Genomic DNA, 24571 nt, shown 5'->3' with positions numbered 1-24571 from the left:
AACCCTAAAAGGAATACAAACTAATTAATGGTATTTCAAATGAATAACAAAACATTTAAATTAACTAATAATCCAAGTGCACTGACTGTATACCCTCAATCTAAAGACAAAAATAAAACTTATAAACAAATCTTAAACTCTACTTAGTGGGCTTAATGGTCAAGTAGTATGGGTGTAGCTATTCTAAAACTATTTTATGCATACTAGATGACTGAGCAGATTAGTAAATACACTGACATTGGTAGAAGTCAGGGTTCTCACTGTCAGAAGACAACACAGAATAAGAGGCAAAGAAAAGCCCTGTAGTGACAGATTAGAATTATCAGAATCATTATAAACAAATGATTAAAACACACACACACACATTTTCACATATTTCCTTCTCTCTCTCCCTAACTCCAACCCCCTACACCCCAGTATTTCCTAGATCCTTCAGATCCTTCCGCAGAAAGGGCAATGACATTAATTCCTACCTCATCAGCAGCAAAGAACGAACACAAAACAAGTTTCTCGATTTCCGAGCATCATTTCCTACTAAAAAGAACCAGAACTACTTGGAGAAATAGCTAATTTTAATTTCAGGCTTGAGGTAGGAGAAGTACAAGTCTGGAATACCTTCTTCCAGAAAGGAAAATGATAGGAATCCCTCACACAAACACAACAGTCTGTTTGAAGGGGCCCTCATCTGTCAAAACTGAGAAATTTGTGCACCAAAATGAAGAATAACAGTAATAAATTATAAACCACTGAATAAGTACACATCTATAATTTCATTTTGATATTTATTGTACCACATAAATAAATGTGTAAATGGGGAGAAAAGGGAACATTTCTTTACAGACTACCAAATACAAGTATAAGTTCTAGAACACTGGTTAGTACACCACCATTTTGCAACCATCATTATCATAAATTAATCAGGCAAAAATCAATAGATACTAAAACTACTGAGTGAAAGCTGGCTAGGGAATAGGACTATTACCCAGTCTCAAAGTATCTCTCCACAGATAACTTACTTATTACAAAGGGAAAAATGGTAACTTGATAGACAAAACCTAGCAGGGGCCACGTTAATTGAGTCATCAAAGTTCAGCAATAATGGGACAAATGGATATCATGTGCCTCCTGACACATGCCTCAGGGTGATATGACACACTGAGGACACAAGATCATTTAGGTAGTAGTATGTGCTATCCTTTCCACTTAACCTAAATTTAACCATGAAGAAACATTAGTTAAATCCAAATTTAGAAAAATCCTAAAAAAGCCTGGCCTATTATCTTCAAGGGTCAGTATCCTGAGAAACAAAAAAAGACTGAGAAACAGTTTCAGAGTAAATGAGTTTAAAGAGACATGACAAACTAAATCCAATGTAAAAAAAAAAATTACTACAAAGTACTACTGAAAATACGGTCCAGGGACTGCTAGTTCTCCACCTGTAGTCTGTCCATGACAACATAAGGAACAAGCAACAGAACATAAACAACTACGTTACTGAGCACATTGCTTAGTTCAGTTGTCTTTTTTTTTTTTCACCGCAAGATATTCTTGGTGAAGGAATCAGTACCTGATTTGCATTTTAAGACATATTCCTCATTTATAAATCAGTATTTTGAGTAGCAAGGCTCTAAAGGACATTATTGGTATAACTGGCAAAATGAAATATGAAATGTGTATAAGATAATAGTATTGTACTAGTGTTAACTGGTATTTCTGGGTTTGAAATATTACTGTTAATATGCAAATGAATGAATGACCTTGTTTTTAGGAGATAAATGAGAAAATACTACAGGCAAAGTGTTCAGTAATAATTGCTGTTTATGAAGAGAGTGATAATGCAATTGTGGGAAAATGCTATCAATGGGTAATTCTGAAAAGACTGTGGGAGTTGATAATGCATTACTTTTTTGCAACTTTTCTACAATTTTCCCAAAATATGTCAATTTTCCTCAGGGTTAACCATGCAGGATCTTCTCTACATTTTATCTTGGAGTAAATTTCAGAATGAGGCATGTTTATCACAGCTTCATGTGAAAAGTTCATTTTAAGATGAAGTCCTCATCTTATCAGAAGTAGACAGTCCTGATCTCTTGCTCTTTCTTACAACACTTTATCTCCACTTAACTTCTATAAGACCGTGTAGCCTTTTACCTCAATGGCTGCTCCTTCTTAGAACCTTCTACAAGTTTCTTCTCATCTCCCTGACCCTAAAAATTCAGAGTTCCCCTAGCCTCAGTATTTCAACCAAGAGGACTTCCCTTCTTCAGCTATACTGTACTAGTGTTCCTTACACTGATTTCATCTAATCATGTGGCTTTAAAAGCAAACCAATACTCTGTCAACTAGTAAATTCAGACATGTAATCTCTCCCCAGAACTCAAATGTCCCAAACCTAATTATACCTACTTGACATCTCTATTCAGATGTCTAGGAGTGTTCTCAATCACAGCATGTTCAAGAATGAACTGCTAACTTTCCTTCTGTTTGCCCACCCACACCAGAAAGTCACCTTTATCTGAGTACCTAGTAACTCCATCCTTCCAGTACGCTCAGTCCAAAAATCTTAGGATGACCCTTCACTCCTTTATCTCCCAATCCACATGATCCCCAGCAACAAATCTTCTCTTGCTTCACCTTCAAAGTATATTCCAGAATCTAACCATTTATTATCCCTCCCACAGGCACTAACCTCATCTACGTCTCCATCATTTTTTGATGGCTTATTACAACAATATTTATGCTTTTACTACCACTCCCTTACAGTCTTTAAGACCTTCTAAACATCTAACTCAGATAATTTTACCTCTCTGTTCAATATTCTCCCAGTAATTCCCATCTCAGTCAGAATAAAAACCAAACAGCCTATGGAACTAATGTGATGAAGCTCATCCTTCATCTCATCCTTTACAGTATGACTTCAGATCCTTCACTCTGCATCGTGTCCCTCCCTCAAAACACCAGGCATAATACAGTCACTGAACATGATATTCCCAATGCCTGGAATACTCTTTCCCCCACATCTACATGGTTCACTTTCTCACCCCCTTTATGTCTTTGTTCTGTCTTCTTAATCAAGCCCTGTCTTCTCAATTGAGGCTTTTCTGATCATGCTCTTTAAAAACCATTGCCTGACCCTTGAGCCAGGTGTAGTGTCTAATGCCTGTAATCCCAGCACTTTGGGAGGCCGAGACAGCATGAGTGCTTGAGGCCAGGAGTCCGAGAGCAGCCTGGTCAACACAGCAAGACCCCATGTCTAGAAAAAAAGAAAAAAAAACGAAACCATTCCCTGACCCTAGCTCCCTATTCCTCTTCCCTTTGCCCATAATACTTACCTTTTGACATACTACATCTTTTATTTATTACTTTTCTACCTGACTAGAATATAAGCTGTGTGAGGGCAGAAAGGAAGCTGCTGTGAGGGCAGAAAGGACACTGTTTGTTCACTGTTATATTCCTAATCATAAAACAGTGTCTAGCTCAGAGTGTTTCCAATAAACATGTTAAAATGACTTGATTCATGGACTGAAGAATAAATCATAAAGCAGTTATATGTGATCAAAGGTACTAAATAATTCTTTTAAACTTCTATAATAAGGAAATTAAGTATCTGTTCTCAAAATCACTGTTAACCGCACCCCCCCACCTAAAAAAATCACTGTTATCCAGAAAACACACACATTGTACCTCTCCATGTCTGTAAGTTAGAGAAAATAACCAAGATGTGGCCAAGAAAGGCAGGCAGGGCAAAAAAAAAAAAAAAAAGGGAAGTCACCAAAATATCTCAAATTAGGTAGGGTTTTCCTTGGAAAATCTCGTACACATGCAAATACAATAAATCTATTAATCGGCTTACACAATAATCACTGTATCTTTGCTGAATGCTTTCTCTTGAACTGTATTGGAGCAATTTGGGGAAATGACATCTTCACTATCAGAAGACAAATCAATATACTGTATTCCTCTTTGATTTCTGAAATATGATATACTTGCTTTTCTCTCATTATCTGGAGTTTCTGGAACACTAGAATCTTCTGCAAGAGAATAAAAAGGAGAAAAATGTTTTGAGCAACTGGAAAATAAATCTGTTGTTAATTACAATCATGTGCTAAAATCTCATATTTCATTCATTGTTTCCAATCTAAAAACCAAAATTCCCACCACTTTTTAAAGAAAAAACTTAATCGCCAACCAGGGCTGGTGTTAAATTTTCTGTTTCACAGGTTGTTTACTAACAAGACTTCACTGGAAATTGCAAAATAAACACAGGTTTGAGTTTTATATTCTAATCCTTTTCTCTTGTGCTTTTATTTTGTAGCACTTAGGTTTTGCTTGAGACAGCATGAACACCATAGCCCAAAAGATTTCAATCCCAGCTCTTCATCTTATTAATTTCTCTAAGCCTTGATTTCCTCCTCTGTAAAACAGATACTAATAATCACAAAGTTAATATGCATATAAAATCAGATTATATATGCAAAGCATTTAGTTCAGTAATTGGCACATAGCCAGCATCCCATAAACATTAGCTCTTATGTTTACGTGGTGTATGGGCTGAACTGTGTACTCCTCCCCATCATTCATAAGTCCCAATCACCATACCTCAAAATGTAATTGTATTTGGAGATAAGGCCTCTAAAAAGGTAATTAAGGTTTAATTGAGGTCATGTAGGCCCTATTCTTTGTGACTGTATTTGGAGATTGGACCCTCAAAAGGATAACGTTAAAATGAGGCCTACAGGATGAGCTGTGAGTCCAATATGATTGATGTCCTTTTAAGAAAAGGGAGGCCAGGCGCGGTGGCTCAAGCCTGTAACCCCAGCACTTTGGGAGGCCGAGACAGGCGGATCACGAGGTCAGGAGATCGAGACCATCCTGGCTAACACGGTGAAACCCCGTCTCTACTGAAAAATACAGAAAAATTAGCCGGGCATGGTGGCGGGAGGCTGAGGCAGGAGAATGGTGTGAACCTGGGAGGCGGAGCTTGCAGTGAGCTGAGATCCGGCCACTGCACTCCAGCCTGGGCGACAGAGCAAGACTCTGTCTCAACAAAAAAAAAAAAGAAAAAAAAAAGAAAAGGGAGATACACCAGGGATGCAAAACAGGGAAAGGCCATTTGAAGACAAGGCAGGCAAGAGATCACTTTACAAGCCAAGAAGCCTAAGAAGAAAACACATGCCAAGTTGATCTTGGACTTCTAAGCTCCAGAATTGTGAAAAATAAATTTAAGTTGCTGAATCTGTAGCATTTTGTTATGGAAGTTCTAGAAAACTAGTGTGACTGGTATCATTTGTCTGTTCAAAACAGGTCAATAAAGTATTGCACCAAGATCTCTTCTCTCCAAGGGGTGAATTCCAATATTACTTTCCCTTTTCCCAATAAAACCACCATTTACCCTTACATATTTTAGGAGGAAAGGATCAGATTGAAGGGAGTCATATTAAAGTAAAAATAGTGCCTAGTCTGGGAAATTAATTTTAAAAAGCAATAACCAGTTGAATCTTTAGTTCAAAGGTTAAAAATGATAGCTGTCATTAACTCTCTCGTAGGTCATTATCAAGTCTTCAAATATAACAAACATTTAATCCTTACAATAATCATGAGGGACACATATCCCTCATGAGAGAAATAAACCCTGAGCGAAAAAGCAACTTGCCCAAAGTCATACAGGAGAAAGTAGATCTGAAATCCAAGTCCAAAAGACTGAACTGTTATACCCTAAAACTCTTAGTCACCTCCATTAAATTGTAACACTAAATTATAATGATCATTACTGAGGCTCACGAGCCATATCTGTAAATACAGATTGAACATCCTGATCCAAAAACCCGAAATAAAAAATGTTCTAAAATCTGAAATCTTTTGAGCACTGACATGACTCCAAGAGTGGAAAACTCCACATCTGATCTCATATAAGCAAAAATGCTGTAAAAACTTCATTTCATGCACAAACTTGGTGTATGTGAAATACAGATCAGTTGTGTTTAGACTTGGGTTCCATTCCCAATCTCATTATGTATATGCAAATATTCCAAAATCTAAAATAAGAAACATTTCTGGTCCCAAGAACTTCAGATAAGGGATACCCAACCTGTAACAATAACCAAGTATTACACAACTACTATCTGCTCTGGAGAGAACCAAAACACAAACATTTCTCTATTTCCTACAAAGAAGTCCTAGGAACAATAGCAAAAAGCAAATCATACTTTTTCCCAAAGGAACAATTTTATAAACATCGCATGCAAGTTGAGCAAACAACTCTGTATTGGAGTAAGTCACAGCCATGTTAATTGCGATAAACATGAAGAAACCTACATATAATCACCATATACAAAGTAACAAAATTACAGTCCAAACTCCTATATAGTAAGTATAGAGGTACTTTAGACTCTGATTTTACAAAGTGTTCCTGATAATCACAAATCTAAAAATATATATAACTAAAAATTTAGATCTTTACTGTATCAAAAATGGGAACTAAAGCTAATGCATGTCAATTGAACACTTTAACGATGAAGTTCTACTTTCTGACACTTCAGAAAGGCTATGAGATGCTGGGTGCGGTGGCTCATGCCTGTAATCCCAGCACTTTAGGAGGCTGAGGTGGGTGGATCACCTGAGGTCAGGAGTTCAAGATCAACCTGGCCAAGGTGGTGAAACCTTGTTTCTACTTAAAAATAAAGAAAAAAGGCCGGGCGCGGTGGCTCAAGCCTATAATCCCAGCACTTTGGGAGGCTGAGACGGGTGGATCACTAGGTCAGGAGATCGAGACCATCCTGGCTAACACAGTGAAACCCCGTCTCTACTAAAAAAATACAAAAAACTAGCCGGGCGAGGTGGCAGGCGCCTGTAGTCCCAGCTACTCTGGAGGCTGAGGCAGGAGAATTGCTTAAACCCAGGAAGCGGAGGTTGCAGTGAGCTGAGATCCGGCCACTGCACTCCAGCCTGGGCGACAGAGCAAGACTCCATCTCAAAAAAAAAAAAAGAAAAAAAAAAATACAAAAAATTAGCCGGGAGTGGTGTCGTGCATCTGTAGTTCCAGCTACTTGGGAGGCTGAAGCAGGAGAATCACCTGAACCCGGGAGGCAGAGACTGCAGTGAGCCAGGATGGCAGCATTGCACTCCAGCCTGGACAACAAGAGCTTAACTCTGTCTTAAAAAAAAAAAAAAAAAAAAAAAACTACGAGAAAATGAATTGTCATCCAGTTTTCCTTAAAAACTCTATTTATTTATTTATTTAGCCATGCAACATGTCTTTTATTATGTATGCGGTTTTAAAGTTATTTCCTGAATCTCTCCATACACAGGCAAAAATGGGTGTGTTACTTAACATACTGGAACTTGCCTAACTTCATTATTGCCTACAGAAGAGAAAATTATCCCCAAAACGTGCTTAACCAGGAGGCCAATGCATCTGCCAACCTCCAAGAACATGGAGATGAACGTGACAGACAGACTGTCCACCAACTGAACCTTCATTCACCACCATTCGATAACCCTTATTCAGGCCCAGATCAGTACATTTCTTGCTGATAATCATTAAGTGTCCAAGAAGACTTTCATCATCATCTTCTGCTGCAGAAATCTGAGATATATGTTTCTTGGGTATCACCAGAAAATGAGTTGGTGCTTGAGGGGAAATGTTGTGGAGAGCAAGGCACCGGTCATCCTCAAAAATGATTTTGTCTGGTATTTCCTTGCGCATGATCTTCCCGAAGATCGTGTCTCCACCAGGCCAAGCGACCTGAGCCTTGGCAATCTCATTGGCCATCTCGGCCTCTCTAACGCGCGGCGGCCAGGGTAGGGGCTCGAAAGGTTATTTATTTTTGAGACAGAGTCTCGCTCTGTCGTCCAGGCTAGACTGCAGTGGTGTGATCTCAGCTCATTGCAACCTCCACCTCCTGGGCTCAAGTGATTCTTCTGCCTCAGCCTCCTGAGTAGCTGGGACTACAGGCGCCCGCCGCCACACCCAGCTAATTTTTATACTTTTAGGAGAGATGGAGTTTCATCATATTTGCCAGGCTGGTCTCAAACTCCTGACCTTGTGATCCACCCGCCTCAGCCTCCCAAAGTGCTGGGATTACAGATGTGAGCCACTGCATCCTCTTTATTAAAAATGAAGACAGGAGGGAGTAGAGCACTGGACTGCAGATCAAAAATGAATAATCTTTTCACCTGTTTGGGGGGGGGCTAACATTTTATTAGTGAGGATTACGAGAACTAGAACATTCTGAACACGACTTTTTATTGACCTTTTCTTTGTTTTTCTCCCTTACACAGACTGTAGTACAAAATACATGGTGAAGACATACCAATTTTTATTTTATTTTTTTTGAGATGGAGTCTTGCTCTGTCACCCAGGCTGGAATGCAGTGGCACGATCTCAGCTCACTGCAATCTCTGCCTCCTGAGTTCAAGTGATTCTCCTACTTCGGCCTCCCTAGTAGCTGGGATTACAGGCGCCTGCCACCACGCATGGCTCATTTTTGTGTTTTTTGTAGAGACAGGGTTTCACCACGTTTGCCAGGCTGGTGTCAAACTCCTGACATCAGGTGATCTGCCCGCCTCAGCCTCCTGAAATGTTGGGATTACAGGCGTGAGCCACCATGCCCAGCCCCCATTTTTAAAATTAACCTTTAATGTGTTTAGTTAACAGAACAGAAAAAGAATACAGAAAAAAAATAAAATTTGGCTTACTTCCCATTATGTATTCAACTACTTAGCATTTATCAGATATGTAATAATATATTCTCAAAATATACACATTAGGCATGTAGACTGTACTGAACCAAGTGGCATCCTCACAGCCTGCTTGGCAAGTGATTAACAGAGGAAATCGTATAATTGGGCTCGGGGGAGGGTGAGGGAAAGCTATGATACAACATTTCTTCAACTCAGAACCCCTTCGTACTCTAAGTTCCAAAGAGTTTTTCCTTAAGTCAGTTGTATTCCTGATACTTACCATACTAGAAAATAAAATAAAAAGTGAATGTTTAAATATTTATTTATCTAAAACCAAACATTTCACATATTAACACAATATATTGAAGTCATGAAAGATGTCATTTCGAAATATGCCAAACCATTGATATGAATTGACAACACCTGAGAAATTGTAGTTTCAGAAATGGGTAGCTGACTTGTCTCTTCTTGCATGCAGCAAGTCAAGGAGGCTCCTCTGGGAGGGGTACCCTCCCCGTACCAAGGCGAAACTATAGCCCTTATCACCACTGACTGAGAATTCGGGGTTACAACAGACCTGATTAAATATATTTACCAAAGTAACACTTATCTTCCACCAGTTTTACACCCCCCGTTGTCTCCTAGTGACTCCCCTAAAAGTTTGTTGCCCATTGCCAGATCCCCTTTGGCCTATCATTTCTTCTCAAATTTATTGTTCTTTGTCTAAAAAGTAAAAAAGCATTTGTTTTGGTCAGTTCTTCTGATTTCTCTCGGGTAGATCTCCACGTACATATAAACCTAATAAAATGGTATGCTTTTCTTTTGTAATCTTCCTGGTGTTGATCTGGTTTTTAGATTCAGCCAAAAGAGCCCACATATGAGCTAAAGGGGAGTTGGAAGTGATCTCTGGCTCCCTTACAGTATCTTCATGAAAACTGTATATCCCTACCACAAGTAATTTATTTAGTCAGATGAGTGACACTATTTTATATTTGTCAAAATCTCAGGTTTAATACAAGATGGTTGGATTCTCATATCTGTTTCTACCTTTAATCTGTTGCAATACATTATTTTCATTTCATTTTATGAAAAATTATGCCTCACAAAGTAGTTGGAGAAGTGAGGGGTACTTTCATAGCCTTTTTAGATTATTGTGAATATTTTTCTTTGATACTAAACCCAAACTTGACAGGTGGTAATTTCTTAGAGTTAGTTGCAATGTGGAATAAGGAACCATAAGAAAAAACATTTTGCATTCTATTACATTAAAACCGTTAACTGGCTGGGCGCGGTGGCTCAAGCCTGTAATCCCAGCACTTTGGGAGGCCAAGACGGGCGGATCACGAGGTCAGGAGATCGAGACCATCCTGGCTAACACGGTGAAACCCCGTCTCTACTAAAAATACAAAAAACTAGCCGGGCGAAGTGGCGGGCGCCTGTAGTCCCAGCTACTCGGGAGGCTGAGGCAGGAGAATGGCATGAACCCGGGAGGCAGAGCTTGCAGTGAGCTGAGATCCGGCCACTGCACTCCAGCCTGGGCGACAGAGCAAGACTCCGTCTCAAAAAAAAAAAAAAAAAAAAAAAACAAACAAAAAAACCCATAAAACCGTTAACCATGTATTATTTTCCAACACTGTGCTTTGGTCATTTGGAACATACTGGTTCACTGAGTAATACACATCTTCCATCTTCCAAATGTTGATACATTTCATGATATTATATTAAAAAATTACTTTTGTTAATATCACCATTGATCTTATCAGAAATGTCTAAGTATCTGGAAGCTATCAAACTCACAGCTGTGGACACTAGTTTTCCAAAATTCAAACTTTCCTTTGAAAACTGGGGTTTTATCACTGGCAATACATACTGTGTTGTTTTCTTTGTACCACTTCGTTCATTTTGAGAAAACATCTGCCAAATTCCTAGGTTTGTATAACCATACTTTGTGAATCAGTGTTCTGGGAAAGAAAAGTGACTGGTTAGTGCAAAGCAACTGCTCAAATGCCTTCCCTTGAGATCACTGCTGTACAGTATACAGTAATGTGTACTTCACATTTTGTTTCACAAAATACTAAAAAGACATCTCTTAAGTTGAGATTTTAAAAAATTACTAATTTTTACTGCTTCATCAAGACTCTTTAAGTGAAACCAGCATTTACACAATTTTAAGAAAAACTGACTACTAGAACAGTCTAGAGCCTCGCCTTGTTCCGTGGTGCTAAGGCACCAGTAATTTTACCTATGATTGCTTCTGCACCATGAATGCAAATATAAATATAGTGAAAAAGGCAAGCAGTGTCTTAATATTATTATGACAATAGTTTTGACCTTGTGGACACCCTCAGAAGGCCTCAGGGAACACTGAAAAGTTCACAGACCACACTCTGAAAACTGATGAGGGCCAGGCGTAGTGGTTCATGCCTGTAATCCCAGCACTTTGGGAGGCCAAGACAGGCAAATCACTTGAGGTCAGAAGTTCGACAGCAATCTGGCCAACGTGGTGAAACCCTGTCTCTATTAAAAATACAAAAATTAGCCAAGTGTGGTGGCACACGCCTGTAGCCCCAGCTACTCGGGAGGCTGAGGTGGGAGAAACTGCTTCAACCTGGGAGACGGAGGTTGCAGCGAGCCGAGATCACGCCACTGCACTCTAGCCTGGGCAACAGAGCGAGACTCCGTCTCAAAAACATAAAAATAAAAATAAATAAATAAAACAAGGAAACTGATGGGATACAGTAAAAGCTGTTTATAATATATCAACTTACTGGTATAGTCAATAATCAGAATTAGAATAGTGCTGAACACAAGATTTGTTTATTTGAACTATTTTTAGAAGTAAGCAACAGCAAAATAGCTAAGAGCTAATGGCTAAAAAGATATTCCTGCTGCAATGATGCTTTTTAATTCAAAGCAAATAAGTACTTTTAAGTAGTACCATAAAGGAGACAGGAAGCAAAATACCAACTAAAAAACATCATATATTTGCCCTCCTAGATTACCAAAATATGGCCAGGCACAGTGGCTCACACCTGTAATTCCAGCACTTTGGGAGGCCGACATGGGCAGACCACTTGAGGCAGGAGTTCGAGAACAGCCTAGTCAACATGGTGAAACCCTGTCTCTACTTAAAACACAAAAATCAGCCAGGCATGGTGGTGCACATCTGTAATCCCAGCTACTTGGGAGGCTGAGGCACGAGAACTGCTTGAACCCAGGAGACAGAGGTTGCAGTGAGCCGTGATCCTACCACCATACTCCAGCCTGGGTGACGGAGTGAGACACCGTCTCAAAAGAGTTATTACCAAAACAATAGACTATAAAATCTGTAGTCTTAATTTGCATATCATAGTAGACAGGAAAATACCTTTAGTATCCTAACAAAAGATGAATCAAACTCTCTAATAAATACTCTAGAAAAGTAATACACTAAATATAAGATTAAAAAGTAGTTTCTAATACATCGTTCTGAGATGAAATGAGGGAAAAATCCCGTTTCAAATTTAAGCCAAAAGAAAGGGTGAAACATAAAGGAGGCTGGGTGCAGTAATCCCAACACTTTGGGAGGCCAAGGCAGGTGGATCACTTGAGGTCAGCAGTTTGAGACCAGCCTGGGCAACATGGTGAAACCCTGTCTCCACCAAAAACACAAAAACTAGCTGTGCATGGTGCACGCCTGTGGTCCCAGCTTCTCAGGAGGCTGAGGCAGGAGGATCAGTTGAGCCCATGTGGGGGTTGCAGTGAGAGAGATCACCCCACTGCACTCCAGCGTGGGGGACAGAGTGAGACTCTGTCTCAAAAAAAAAAAAAAAAATTAATTAAAATGTAAAGGAAAAGAAAGTCATGCAATTAATACTGAACACGGCAAAAGTGTAAAACCCAAAGGAGGGACTTCTAAATAACAGACTTCATACCTACAATAAAAATATAACTGACGTATCTCAACTCCATACTAATAATGAAATGCATAAACATTGCAGGATATATAAGGCAAAGAGTCAAGAGACAAATACGAGGCATTAACTTTTCTCCATGCTCTTAATAAAGCAAGAGCACAAAAAAAACCAAGATATAGAACAGTGTTTTTCAAACATTTTTGACTGAAACCCACTGTAAGGGACATATTTCAGATTATGATCCTAAGCACAAAGATTGTTAGATTTGCAAGTGTAACTAAAAGAAAATGTGAGAAGCTCTTACTACAAGCAATACACTTTGGTAATTTTCTATTTGTTCTACTCCATTAAAAATTTTAGTTATACATATTTAGTCAGGACCCAAGAAATTGATCTTATGACACAATAAATGTTAATGATCCACAGTTTGAAAAACAAAGATATAATAAAACTCATCTATTATTTGACATATAATTAAATCTGTACTTATATTATGTCTTCTTTCCAAGCACCCTTGAATTTTTACAGAAAATAATATTAGGCCACAAAGAAAATCTGATTTCCCCCAAAGAAGAAATACTACAGACCACATTCTCTGGTCACTAAACAGTGAAATTAGAAGTAAATGTTAACAAAAATATGCAAGCAAAATTTCTGCCAGTTGGAAATTTTTTAAAGAGGGACAAAATCCCATAAAAATTGCTTCTAAACAACTTTCAGGTCAAAGAGAAAACGACGACAACAACAAAAACACATCAAAATCTAAGACACATCAAATATGTAACACCATAAAAATTAAAATAATATAGTAAATTAAGATTAGAGGAACAGATTAACAGACCCAAAGATGCAAACAGACATGGGAATTTTAGACTATAATGATGATGTTTTAATGCAAGAAAAAGGATTTTTCAATAAATGAAAAACTGACTAGTAACTGGTGAAAAATGAACAAAGGAGAAAACGACATCATCCTTTCTTTAGTCCCTATAATGAAATAAAATTCAGATGAGATTTAAAGCTAAAATTCAACACAAAACCCACAGTGAGATACAAACTTCTCATGCCCATTATGTTAGCTATTATCAAAAACACAGAAAATAACAAGTTTGGAGAGGATGTGGAGAAACTGGAACCCACTACACCGTTGGCAGAAACGTAAAATGGTGGAGCAACTATGGAAAACAGTATGGAGGTTACGCAAAAAATTAAAAATAGAATTGCCATATGATCCAGCAATACCTCTTCTGGATACACAAACAAAAGAATTGAAAGCAGGGTTTCAAAGAGATATTTACACATTCATGTTCACTGCAATACAATTCACAACAGCCAAGATGTGGAAGCAATCCAAGTGTCCACTGATGGATGAATGGACAAACAAAATGTGTATACACACACAGTGAAATATTATTCCGTCTTGAAGGAAATTCTGATGTATGCTACAACACGGATGGATTATGCTAAGTGATGATTCCACTTTAATGAGATACTTAGAATAGTCAAATTCATAAAAAGACGACGTAAACGGTGGCTGCCAAGGGCTGGCTGGGGGAATCCAGAAATGGGGAGTAGTTGCTCAACGCGTATACAGTTTCAGTTTCACAAGATGAAAAGAGTTCTGGAGAATGGCTGCATGACAATGTATATGTATTGAACTGAACGTACTGAACTGTACACTTAAAAATGGTTGAGACGATAAATTTTCTTATGTGTATTTTATCACAATTTTTAAAATTAACACACATACTAGAGGAAAATATGAATGAGTATATTTATAGTGTGGCAATGGGGAATTCAGAAGACTTAGAGGAAAGGAAGAACAAGCTGACCGCATAAAAATGTAAAATTTTTCTATGGCAAACAACAAAGGGGGTGCTATGGTCTGTTTGTGCCCCACTCCCCAAAACGGTATGTTGAAATCTTAACCACTATGGTAATGGTATCAGCTGGTGACATTTGCTGGAAGGAGGAAGGGCCATTAGGTGATGGCGGCAGAGTACTCATGAATGGGATTAGTGCCCTTGTAAAAGAGGCCCAAGAGACCCCTCACTCATTCAGCCACATGGGGTTACAGCAAAAAGATCGTGGTCTAGGAATACGGCCCTCAGATACCTAATCTTGCAGCACCTTGATTTTGGACTTCCCAGTCTCCAGAACTGTCAGAGTAGATTTCTATTGTTTATAAGCTACCCTGTCCATGGTAGTTACAGCAGCTCTAACAGACTAAGACACATGGAATTTAAAAAATACTTACAAATAATTTATCAGAAAGAGACATTTATTAGAAAAACAGAAAAGCATAAAGAAACACAAAAAATCCAAATGGCCAGTAAATTTATGAAAACATACTTAACCTTAAAAATAAAGAAAAAGCAACAATAACATACTTCTGCCTATTAAAGATAATAAAGGTTTGCAGGCTGGGCGCGGTGGCTCAAGCCTGTAATCCTAGCACTTTGGGAGGCCGAGACAGGCGGATCACGAGGTCAGGAGATAGAGACCATCCTGGCTAACACGGTGAAACCCCGTCTCTACTAAAAAAAAAATACAAAAAATACTAGCCGGGCGAGGTGGTGGGCGCCTGTAGTCCCAGCTACTCCGGAGGCTGAGGCAGGAGAATAGCGTGAACCCGGGAGGCGGAGCTTGCAGTGAGCTGAGATCTGGCCACTGCACTCCAGCCTGGGCGACAGAGCAAGACTCCGTCTCAAAATAAATAAATAAATAAAGTTTTGCAATATTTTAGACAGGTATGAAAAAGCAGACATCAGAAAACCAAGATGTAGTCTGATACAAACCAGTGAAATTTTTGTGTAGGGTGAAGTGGCAATGACTAAAATAACGCTTATATCCCCCTGTCCCAACCAACCCCCCTTTTTGGGAGATTCTGGGAATCTCACTGTGTTGCCCGGGCTGGAATGCAGTGTAATGATCATAGCTCACGGTAACCTCAAATTCCTGGGCTCAAGCAATTCTCCTGTCTCAGCCTCCCAAGTAGTTAGGACTACAGGTGCACACCACCATGCCTGGCTAATTTTTTCATTTTTTGTACAGACAAGGTCTCACTACGTTGCCCAGGCTGGTCTTTAACTCCTGGTCTCAAGCAATCCTCCCACCTTGGTCTCCCAAAGTACTGGGACTCTATAAGTGTGAGCCACTGTGCCCAGCCAAAAAAATGTACATTTAAAATGCACTTAAGATTCCTACTTACGTTTGAGTACTTACTGTACTTTCTGTTACAACAATTCAACACTAACCCTTTAACCAAGTATTGCTTTTCAATTAACATTAACAGACATTAAGAAACCAGAATGACTATCTACAGGTTTAACGATGATTCACATTTTGGCCACAGATACCTACAAAAAGACAGAGTATTGCTCAATGGTCATGGAATTATGAAGCTAAAATGATACATTCAGTTTCATCATTCAAAGGATAATAATAACCGTTTTAATGTGGGCAAGGAATACAGAAAACTAAGCATAGCCAGGAAAAGAGAATAAGATCCAAACAGTTGACTTTTTACTCACGATCATACAATCTGTATGTGGCAGAGTAATACTCTCAAGAAATCCTTTTGACGACTGGTATAGTTTTAAAAATGTCTCTCACTTACCAACAAGTGCTACTTTCAGAAGGACAACCACCTTAAAGAGGCAACCATGCTAGAGGACTAAATCTATTTCAGCAAAAAAAAAATAAATTCATCAAACATACACTAAAACTTTCCTCCATTCCTCCAATGCCACAATAATCTATGAACCCATCTATTTTTATCTCCTTTAATTATTCCCCCCAGGTAAAATATGTCTTTATTCTTTTGCACAGTTAAACAGCCCAACTGTTCTTCAGTTCCCATCACTTGATGCCTCTCTTCAGATACCTCCCTCCTTCAGTCCTTCCCTTTCCACTAGCTTCTTGCTCTTGGTTAATAAACACGCTCGGCCGGATACAGTGGCTCATGCCTGTAATGCCAGCACTTTAGGAGGCCAAGGTGGGCGGATCACAAGGTCAGGAGATTGAGACCATCCTGGCTAACATGGTGAAACTGGGTTTCTACTAAAAATACAAAAAAAAAATTAGCCGGGTGTGGTGGCGGACGCCTGCAGTCCCAGCTACTTGGGAGGCTGAGGCAGAAGCATGGTGTGAACATGGGAGGCAGAGATTGCAGTGAGCTGAGATCCTGCCACTGCCACTCCAGCCTGGGCGACTGGAGTATATTTATAGTGTGGTAATGGGGAATGCAGAAGACTTACAGGAAAAGATGAACAAGCTGACCACATAAAAATGTAAAATTTGTCTATGGCAAACAGTGAAATATTATTCCATCTTAAAAAGGAAGGAAACAAGTGACACTCTGGCTCAAAAACAAAACAAAACAAAAAAACGCTCAATTTTCAATAATCCTGAAACATCTTTTCTTGACGTTGCTTCCCAGTCAAGTTACCTATTTCTCTCTTCCTGAATGAATAATCTCTATCTCATCACCCATTCTACTGAAACTGTTAAAGGCTGGTAGTTACTTTTAATTTCCAAGGAAACTGGTCACTGATCAGGCCCCACTTAACTTGACTTCTCTACAGGATTTGTTACTGGACAACTAAATACCAAACTAGGTATTTAGGTATTCAGGACACTATCATTTTCTATGACTATTTAGTCATCCTCCAAATTTTTCATCGGTTTTCCTGCCTTTGCTCATTGTCAAATGATGTTTTTTATTGTACACTCTGCTTAGGACATTTTTTGTTAACTACCATAATGATGAGTCTCAAGTTGACTTCTAAGGTTTAGACCACTCTCTGAGCTCTAAACTCTAATATTCAACCATCCACTACCTCGGTACTAAAACAGGATGGACAATGCAAACACAGCATACTTTTTAGTATCTTTCTCCTAAACTCACCTCTTATTTCAGTCCATGGTGTCAATCCTCCAGCTGTCCAAGCAAGGAACATTTGAGTTATCTGTAAATCCTCCATATTCAACTGATCACCTAATATCATCAAATGCATATCATTTACCACTCTCCTCAGTTGCCTCCTCTGTCATCTCTACAGTCATTTCCCTACATTGAGACTTCAATTAATTCAACAGCTTCACTAATAACCTTTCCATAATGAAATGCTCTATGATGTGTACCGAGTAAGATCTATCTTCCCTGATACAGGAGATAAAGGCCCCTCACAACCCAACAGTTTACACTTCTATCTTTTAGGTTTCATCTATATTGTCTAAAACTTCCTGTTCTATAATCCCCCCCGACCCTCCATACACATATTAGACTCTTCAAGGCAACATATATTTTCAACTCTCTCGTCATTTGTTCCCCCAGTAAACAATGATTTCATTATTTAGAGTCCACTCCAAAGGTCGTATCTCTGTGACTTTTTGTGATCCTCCCCTGAAGAATGGATAATTTAATCATTTGTGAATTATAGATAGTGATTCTACTTTGTTTAGTATTTTGCCCTATTATATGGTTTTATCACACCATACTATTTTAACTATATATTTACATACCATTTTCTCCTGGTGCTCTTGGAGGTCAGGCTTCACTCATTTTTATTCTTTATTCATAAAATATAGTAGGATCTCTCTTCCCTTTCACCTGCCATTATTTCAAATCCCTCCAAACTCACTGTACTCCCAAAAGTCAAAGAAAAAAAGGAGAAATAATGTGTAAATAACAATCACTGACAACTTTGGGCACCGAGAAGAGTAAAATAAATCAGGGGGCAGAGGTTAAGTGTAGACCCTCAAATCCAAAGGCTGGTTGGGATTTAGAGGGGCATTAGAAAGGATGTCCTGTACCAAAAGAAGCTTCAAGCAACCATGGCCAAAGAATGTTTGATGGCTAAAGGGACTATTTTAAGGTCATATTTTAAAATATGGGCGTGGTGGCTCACGCCTGTAATCCCAGCACTTTGGGAGGGCGAGGAGGCAGATTGCCTGAGGTCAGGAGTTCAAGACTAGCCTGGCTAACACGGTGAAACCCTGTCTCTACTAAAAATACAAAAATTAGCCGGGTGTGGTGGTGCACAACTGTAGTCATGGCTATTCGGGAGGCTGAGGCAGGAGAATTGCTTGAACCCAGGAGGCGGAGGTTGCAGTGAGCCGAGATCGTGCCACTGCACTCCAACCTGGACAACAGAGCAAGACTCCATCTCAAAAAAAATAACAACAATAAACAAACATGTATAGGGCTGGGCGTGGTGGCTCATGCCTATAATCCTAGCACTTTGGGAGGCCAAGGCACGTGGATCGCTTGAGGTCAGGAGTTTGACACTAGCCTGGCCAACAGTGAAACCCCATCTCTACAAAAAATACAAAAATTATCTGAGCATAGTGGCAGGCACGCTCCTCGGGAAGCTGAGGCATGAGAATCACTTGAACCCAGGAGGTCGAAGTTGCAGCGAGCTGAAATTCTGCCACTGCACTCTAGCCTGGGCAACACAGTGAGACTGTCTAAAAACAAATAAATAATAAATTTAAAAAAACGTATAAAGTACTATTAATAACCCACTCATCATGCAATAATCTTTACTTCAATGCACTTGAGGGCCTACTACAAGCCAGTCATTGCCCTGAACAATGGAGATAAATAGGTGAACATGACAGACAAGGTCCTGCTCTCATGAATCATACATTCTAACAGGGGAGACACAACTATATAATGTAATGTTAGCTAGTGATACATAACTATATAATGAAAGGTTAGCTAGTGATAAACACTATGAAGAAAAATCACAGTAAAGCTGGGGTAGGGTGGGCTGGGGTGGGTGACTATTTCACAGGGTGATCAAAGAAGGTCTTCTAAAAAAGGTGACATTTTACTGAGATTTAATGAAACAAAGCATCTGAATCATATGCAAATATCAGCAGGAAGAGTTTTCCAGGCAAAAGAGCAAACTGGAAGGAGCAAAATGGGACCCTGCTTGACAGATTCAAGAAACTATGTGGTGGTGGCACAGTAACTGAAGGAGGGTCGTAGGAAATGAAGTCAACTCACTAGATAAAATAACAGGATTAGTCAAAAAAGAGTGATTACAGGTAATTTCGACTACATACAATTTCTGTCCTATAAGCTAACTTAGTTCGACCTGACACTTTACTGTAAATAAACTAACATAGCATTATCCCAAAATGGCAGTATGAAAAGTTACCACATGTTAAAGTAAGGTCAATAGTCATATCCTACTCATAATTCACCAGTCTTCATCTCTAGTACCGACCTTAAAGTCTAACTTCAGTACCCTGTACTTTCCAGAGACCCAACACTCAATTCTGAATCCCGGCTTCCTCAGTTCCCCCTAGACCCTATGCTCAATTAGCACCTGGGGGCAGGAACTTTGTTTTTTTTGTTTTTGTTTTTTTTTTTTGAGATGGAGTTTTGCTCGTTGCCCAGGCTGGAGTACAATGGCACGATCTCTGCTCACCGCAAACTCTGCTTCCAGGATTCAAGCAATTCTCCTGCCTCAGCCTCCCGAGTAGCTGGAATTACAGGCACGCACCACCATGCCCAGCTAATTTTGCATTTTTAGTAGAATGGGATTCTCCATGTTGGTCAGGCTGGTCTTGAACTCCCGACCTTAGGTAATCAGCCCGCCTCGGCCTCCCAAAGTGCTGGGATTATAGGGGTGAGCCACCATGCCTGGCAGGACCTTTGAGTCTTACTTGAACTCTTAAAGACATTTACCTTTTTTTTTTTTTTTTTTTTTTGAGATACAGTCTCACTTTGTCCCCCAGGCTGGAGTGCAGTGGCATGATCTAGGCTCACTGCAACCTCTGCCTCCTAGGTTGAAGCAATTCTTGTGCCTCAGCCTCCCAAGCAGCAGGGATTACAGGCATGCTCTACCATGCCTGGCTAATTTTTGTATTGTTAGTAGAGACGGGGTTTTACCATGTTGGTCAGGCTGGTCTTGAACTCCTGACCTCAGGTGATCTGCCCACCTCTGTATCCCAAAGTGCTGGGATTACAGGCTTGAGCCACCCCGCATAAAAATCTTACCATTCATCTTATCTCATTCCTATCAGGGATCTAAACCCTGCCCTTAGCTACTTTGAAATCTCTCGTATCTCCTTCTTCTCCATTTCTACAGCTATCATTAACCTCAGATTATGGGAGTTGCCTAAATGACTTCTTTCCCTTCAATCCCTACCCTCAATCAGTGTGTATTCATTCGTTCGTCACTACTGCTAAACTGACTTTCAAAACTTTTTCATCATTTCCTCATTCAATCTGTAACGTCTTCAATGGATACCTAATACTTACTATGTAAAATCTAAACTTCTCAGTTTTCAAGATTCTCCAAAGTTCATAGTATCATTTACAACAATCTTTTATTAAAGCAAAGTGCTCCACTCCTACAAGGATTAATTCTCAACATTCCTAGAACAAACTTAGTTTTCTTATTTCCCAAAGCCATCAAGGCTGACCATGTAATTCCTAAAGCAATCTCAGTTTCTAAGCAGAATTTATGTATGGAAAAAGTCCCAATAAAGAGAAAATGAGTGGTCTCATTAGAAAAAAATTAAAACAGAAAAATATCTTTTGATCAATAAAGGAAATTAAAGATTTCACATGACCAATACCAATAAATAACTAAAACATTCCACTGAAATCCAGTTTATAAATGGCTTTTACTTTCAGAGAATAAAAAATTGTGGAACATAAACTTCAAGTGACTTGTCCAATGTCCCATATTTAACAAAAATGAAAAAGCATAAGGTTCTATGGACTCAAAATCCCGTGTAAAAACCTTGGCCTGTCTACCCTGTCTAATCAGAGGAAACAGATGAATATATTCACTGGAAAAGCATTAAAATACCTGGATGTCAAGTATCTATTCAAAGAGTGGACACAGGATTTAAAATCCTGGTGCTTAAAATCCTTCAGTTGTTCCCTATAGCATTTAAATGCAAAACTACTTAGACAAAGCCTTTGTAAATCTGACTCCTAATCCAATCTACCAAATCATTCCGCCAAGTTCCAATTACACCAAAGTATTTAAAAAGGTTATTCTAATGATAATTTGTAGAGGATCTGCCATCATTATTACATTTAAGAAGAGCAGCAAACAAAAAGATACCAAGGATAAACGTGGGTGTTACCAATCTTTCAGTCTACCTTAGGTTAAAAGCTGTTTACGAAACATAGTTTTGCATAAAAAAGATATTACTGAAATAAATACTAAAATACAACTTCTAACATTCCTTTCACCTTTTGTAAGAAACTATATAACTATTGAGTTTATGCTCAGGAATCATACTGCCAGGACTTGAGTTCAGGCTCTACCAAGTTCCTAATAACCTCTCTGAATCTCATTTCACATTAACCTCAATGTCAGTAATACCTATCTTGTAGGATTATTGTGCAAATTAAATGACAGAATGTGAAGCACTTATCACTATGGCTATAATACAAGAGCTCAAATATATTCCTCTAATAGTTAACTGTTCAATGAACATAGATTCGAGTGGAAATCTTAATTTTTGGCTTCTCCTCAAATCCTTTTGTCTCTGACAATCTGCTGATGAGGTTAAAAATGTTCATTCACCATGAATACCAATTACTCATTTGCATTCTGAGGACATCCAGGAAGTCAGGTGGATGCAATAACTTGATGTGATCTCATCTTCCCTTGTGTACAGAGGTTGTCTTTAGGCACCTTGCTCAATGTCTAGCTCGTAGTAGATGATCAATATTTTGAGGGAATACTGGAATGAATGAAACTGTCTGGCCAAATAGCCTCAAAGTTTATCAAAGAACTGAATCACTTACATGGCTCTTCCAGAAGCAACCATTCTGACCTATGGATGACCTAAATTCTAATTTCAACTTCCACCATGGGGCCATATTCCAAGAACTCATATAAAAGTGAAGCAACAACGGATGGATGCTCAGTTGAGGGTACATGGTGCTTATGGCAGTCCCAAAGCTGAATTTAAAAGGGCACACCGCAGGACAATGCATCAATATATATGACATCAAGAATAAAAATGTTAATCCCTTCTGCCTTTCATCTTTTAAAAACTGTCCTTGATGTTACATCAATTTCAACATTGTAACTCACCTGTTTTTTCAGTTATATCTGAATCAGGAGTGTTTGCCCTGCTAACTTCCCCTTCAGCATTCTCTTCTTCAGCACTAAGAGAAATTGGTGAAGAAGGGCCAGGCTGGGAAGGTTGAGGGGTTGCTTCGGGCGCTTCCTCAATCTTATTCCTTTTCTCAAAGCGAAAACGGTCCAGGTTGAAAAGATTCATATTGATAGAAACCACCACCTTGCAGGGATGGGGGCTTTAAATGAACTATCTGCAGGGGAAAAATAAAGAAAGGAAAAAAGACCATGAAAACAATGTAATATACAATGCCATAGCAGTTTATTCCCAAGGCAATAAAGGGCCCGCAAACATGCCAGTGGCTCAGGACTATTATGGCTGCGCTTCATTGTTAGGCCACAACGATTAGAAGGTGGACGAGAGTATCTTAAAAATTTCCATTGCTTTTCACTACCCTTCGTCCGCCTCCCCCGCCCGCCCCTCCTTACTGAAACCACGAGCTGACCCTCGTGCAACCTCCTCTTACCCCAGCACGCGCAGGCACGTTCCCCAGTATAACCCCCTAGCGGGCCTCGCGCCCACCCACAAAGAGAGGCTCCCTGTGCTACCGTGCCCCCTGCCTCGAGAAAGGACCTGCCAGGGCCCGCGCCTCGACACTGCGGGGACACAAAGGGGCCAAAGAAGGGGAGCGGCGGAGGCCGTGCTGGCGGGCACCCGCCCGGAAGTTGACGCGGCGCGATCCCAGCTGAGAGGAAGCTGATAGGATTAAGAGCACACAGGAAGGTTCAGAGGTTCAGAGGTATGCTAAGGCATCTTTTTAACGTTCAATCGCTCGCTTGTTTTTTCTTCCCTCAGTACTTACGATCTTGTAGCCTCAGAGCTATGTAACAAAGGTTGAAAATAAAAAAATAATTCCTGGCGTGGGCCGACGGTAGCCGTGCCGGGACCTTCCAAAACAGCACGGAGAAACCTTACGAGCGCGTAATGATGACGCAACACGCAGCCTAGGCTTTTTCTTCCCAAACAACGCGGGAGCCGAAAATGTCTAGGCGCGCGCTGTTGTCATGGTAATTCGTACCCGTCTCTGTCGGTTTGTAAGGGCCAGATTGATCTGTACCTTTGTCCTGTTAAGTTAGCTACAGAGTTATCAAATAAAACAATAGTAAATAGCATAATGACAATATATATATAATACAGTTAGTATATATTGTATGTATTATAATCTGTAGTGTTTCATCTATAATGTAGATAGCATAATAGTAATAATATTGTGCTAAGCATTTTAAGTGTATAATCCCAGTCCTTACAAGAAGCCTATGTTTACAAAGCAAAGAAACCGAGACCTGCAAATGTATAGGTAATTAGTGAGGGATAAGAATCCGCTTCAAAGCATTTGAAGTAATTCCTCACTTTCGGCTTGATTGTTCTTAGAGTGGAATTTGATTAATTAATTTATTTTTAAAAAATTTTTAATTTTTAATGTTTGCGGGTACATAGTAGGTACATATTTATGGGGTACATAAGATATGTTGATTCAGGCATGCAATGTGTAATAATCATATCAGGGTAAGTGGGGTATCCATCACAAGCGTTTACCCTTTGTGTTTCAAACAATCCAGTTATTTTAGTCATTTAAAAATGTACAATAAACCGGGAACGGTGGCTCACAGCTGTAATGCCAGCACTTTGGGGGGCTGAGGCAGGCGAATCACAAGGTCAGGAGTTCGACACCAGCCTGGCCAGCATGATGAAACCCCGTCTCTACTAAATATACAAAAAATTAGCCGGGCGTAGTGGCGGGCGGGCACCTGCTACTCGGGAGGCTAAGGCAGGAGAATAGCTTGAACCTGGGATGCGGAGATTGCAGTGAGCCGAGATTATTTCACTGCACTCCAGACTAGCAACAGAGCAAGACTCCGTCTCAAAAA

General features: G+C 39.6%; 1 protein-coding gene and 1 pseudogene across 1 annotated transcript in view; both read right to left on the bottom strand.

The window, feature by feature from the left end:
* Positions 1-23395, bottom strand: part of SMARCAD1 (SWI/SNF-related, matrix-associated actin-dependent regulator of chromatin, subfamily a, containing DEAD/H box 1) — an 84027-nt gene extending 60632 nt beyond the window's left edge. Inside the window, exons 1-3 of the mRNA XM_011932805.1 lie at positions 23170-23395; positions 22658-22896; positions 3854-4031 (exon numbers count right to left, since the gene is read on the bottom strand). Of these exons, the coding sequence (XP_011788195.1) occupies positions 3854-4031; positions 22658-22847 (368 nt within the window). The 5' untranslated portion in view covers positions 22848-22896; positions 23170-23395. The remainder of the gene's footprint in view (positions 1-3853; positions 4032-22657; positions 22897-23169) is intronic.
* On the bottom strand, positions 7394-7771 carry LOC105505111 (annotated as a pseudogene).
* Positions 23396-24571: the final 1176 nt, after the last annotated feature.

The sequence above is a fragment of the Colobus angolensis genome, unplaced genomic scaffold (assembly GCF_000951035.1).
Source record: "Colobus angolensis palliatus isolate OR3802 unplaced genomic scaffold, Cang.pa_1.0 Scaffold123, whole genome shotgun sequence".
NCBI classification, from domain to species: Eukaryota; Metazoa; Chordata; class Mammalia; order Primates; family Cercopithecidae; genus Colobus; species Colobus angolensis.
Note: the sequence above shows the minus strand (reverse complement) of the source record. Positions and strands in the feature narration are given on the sequence as shown.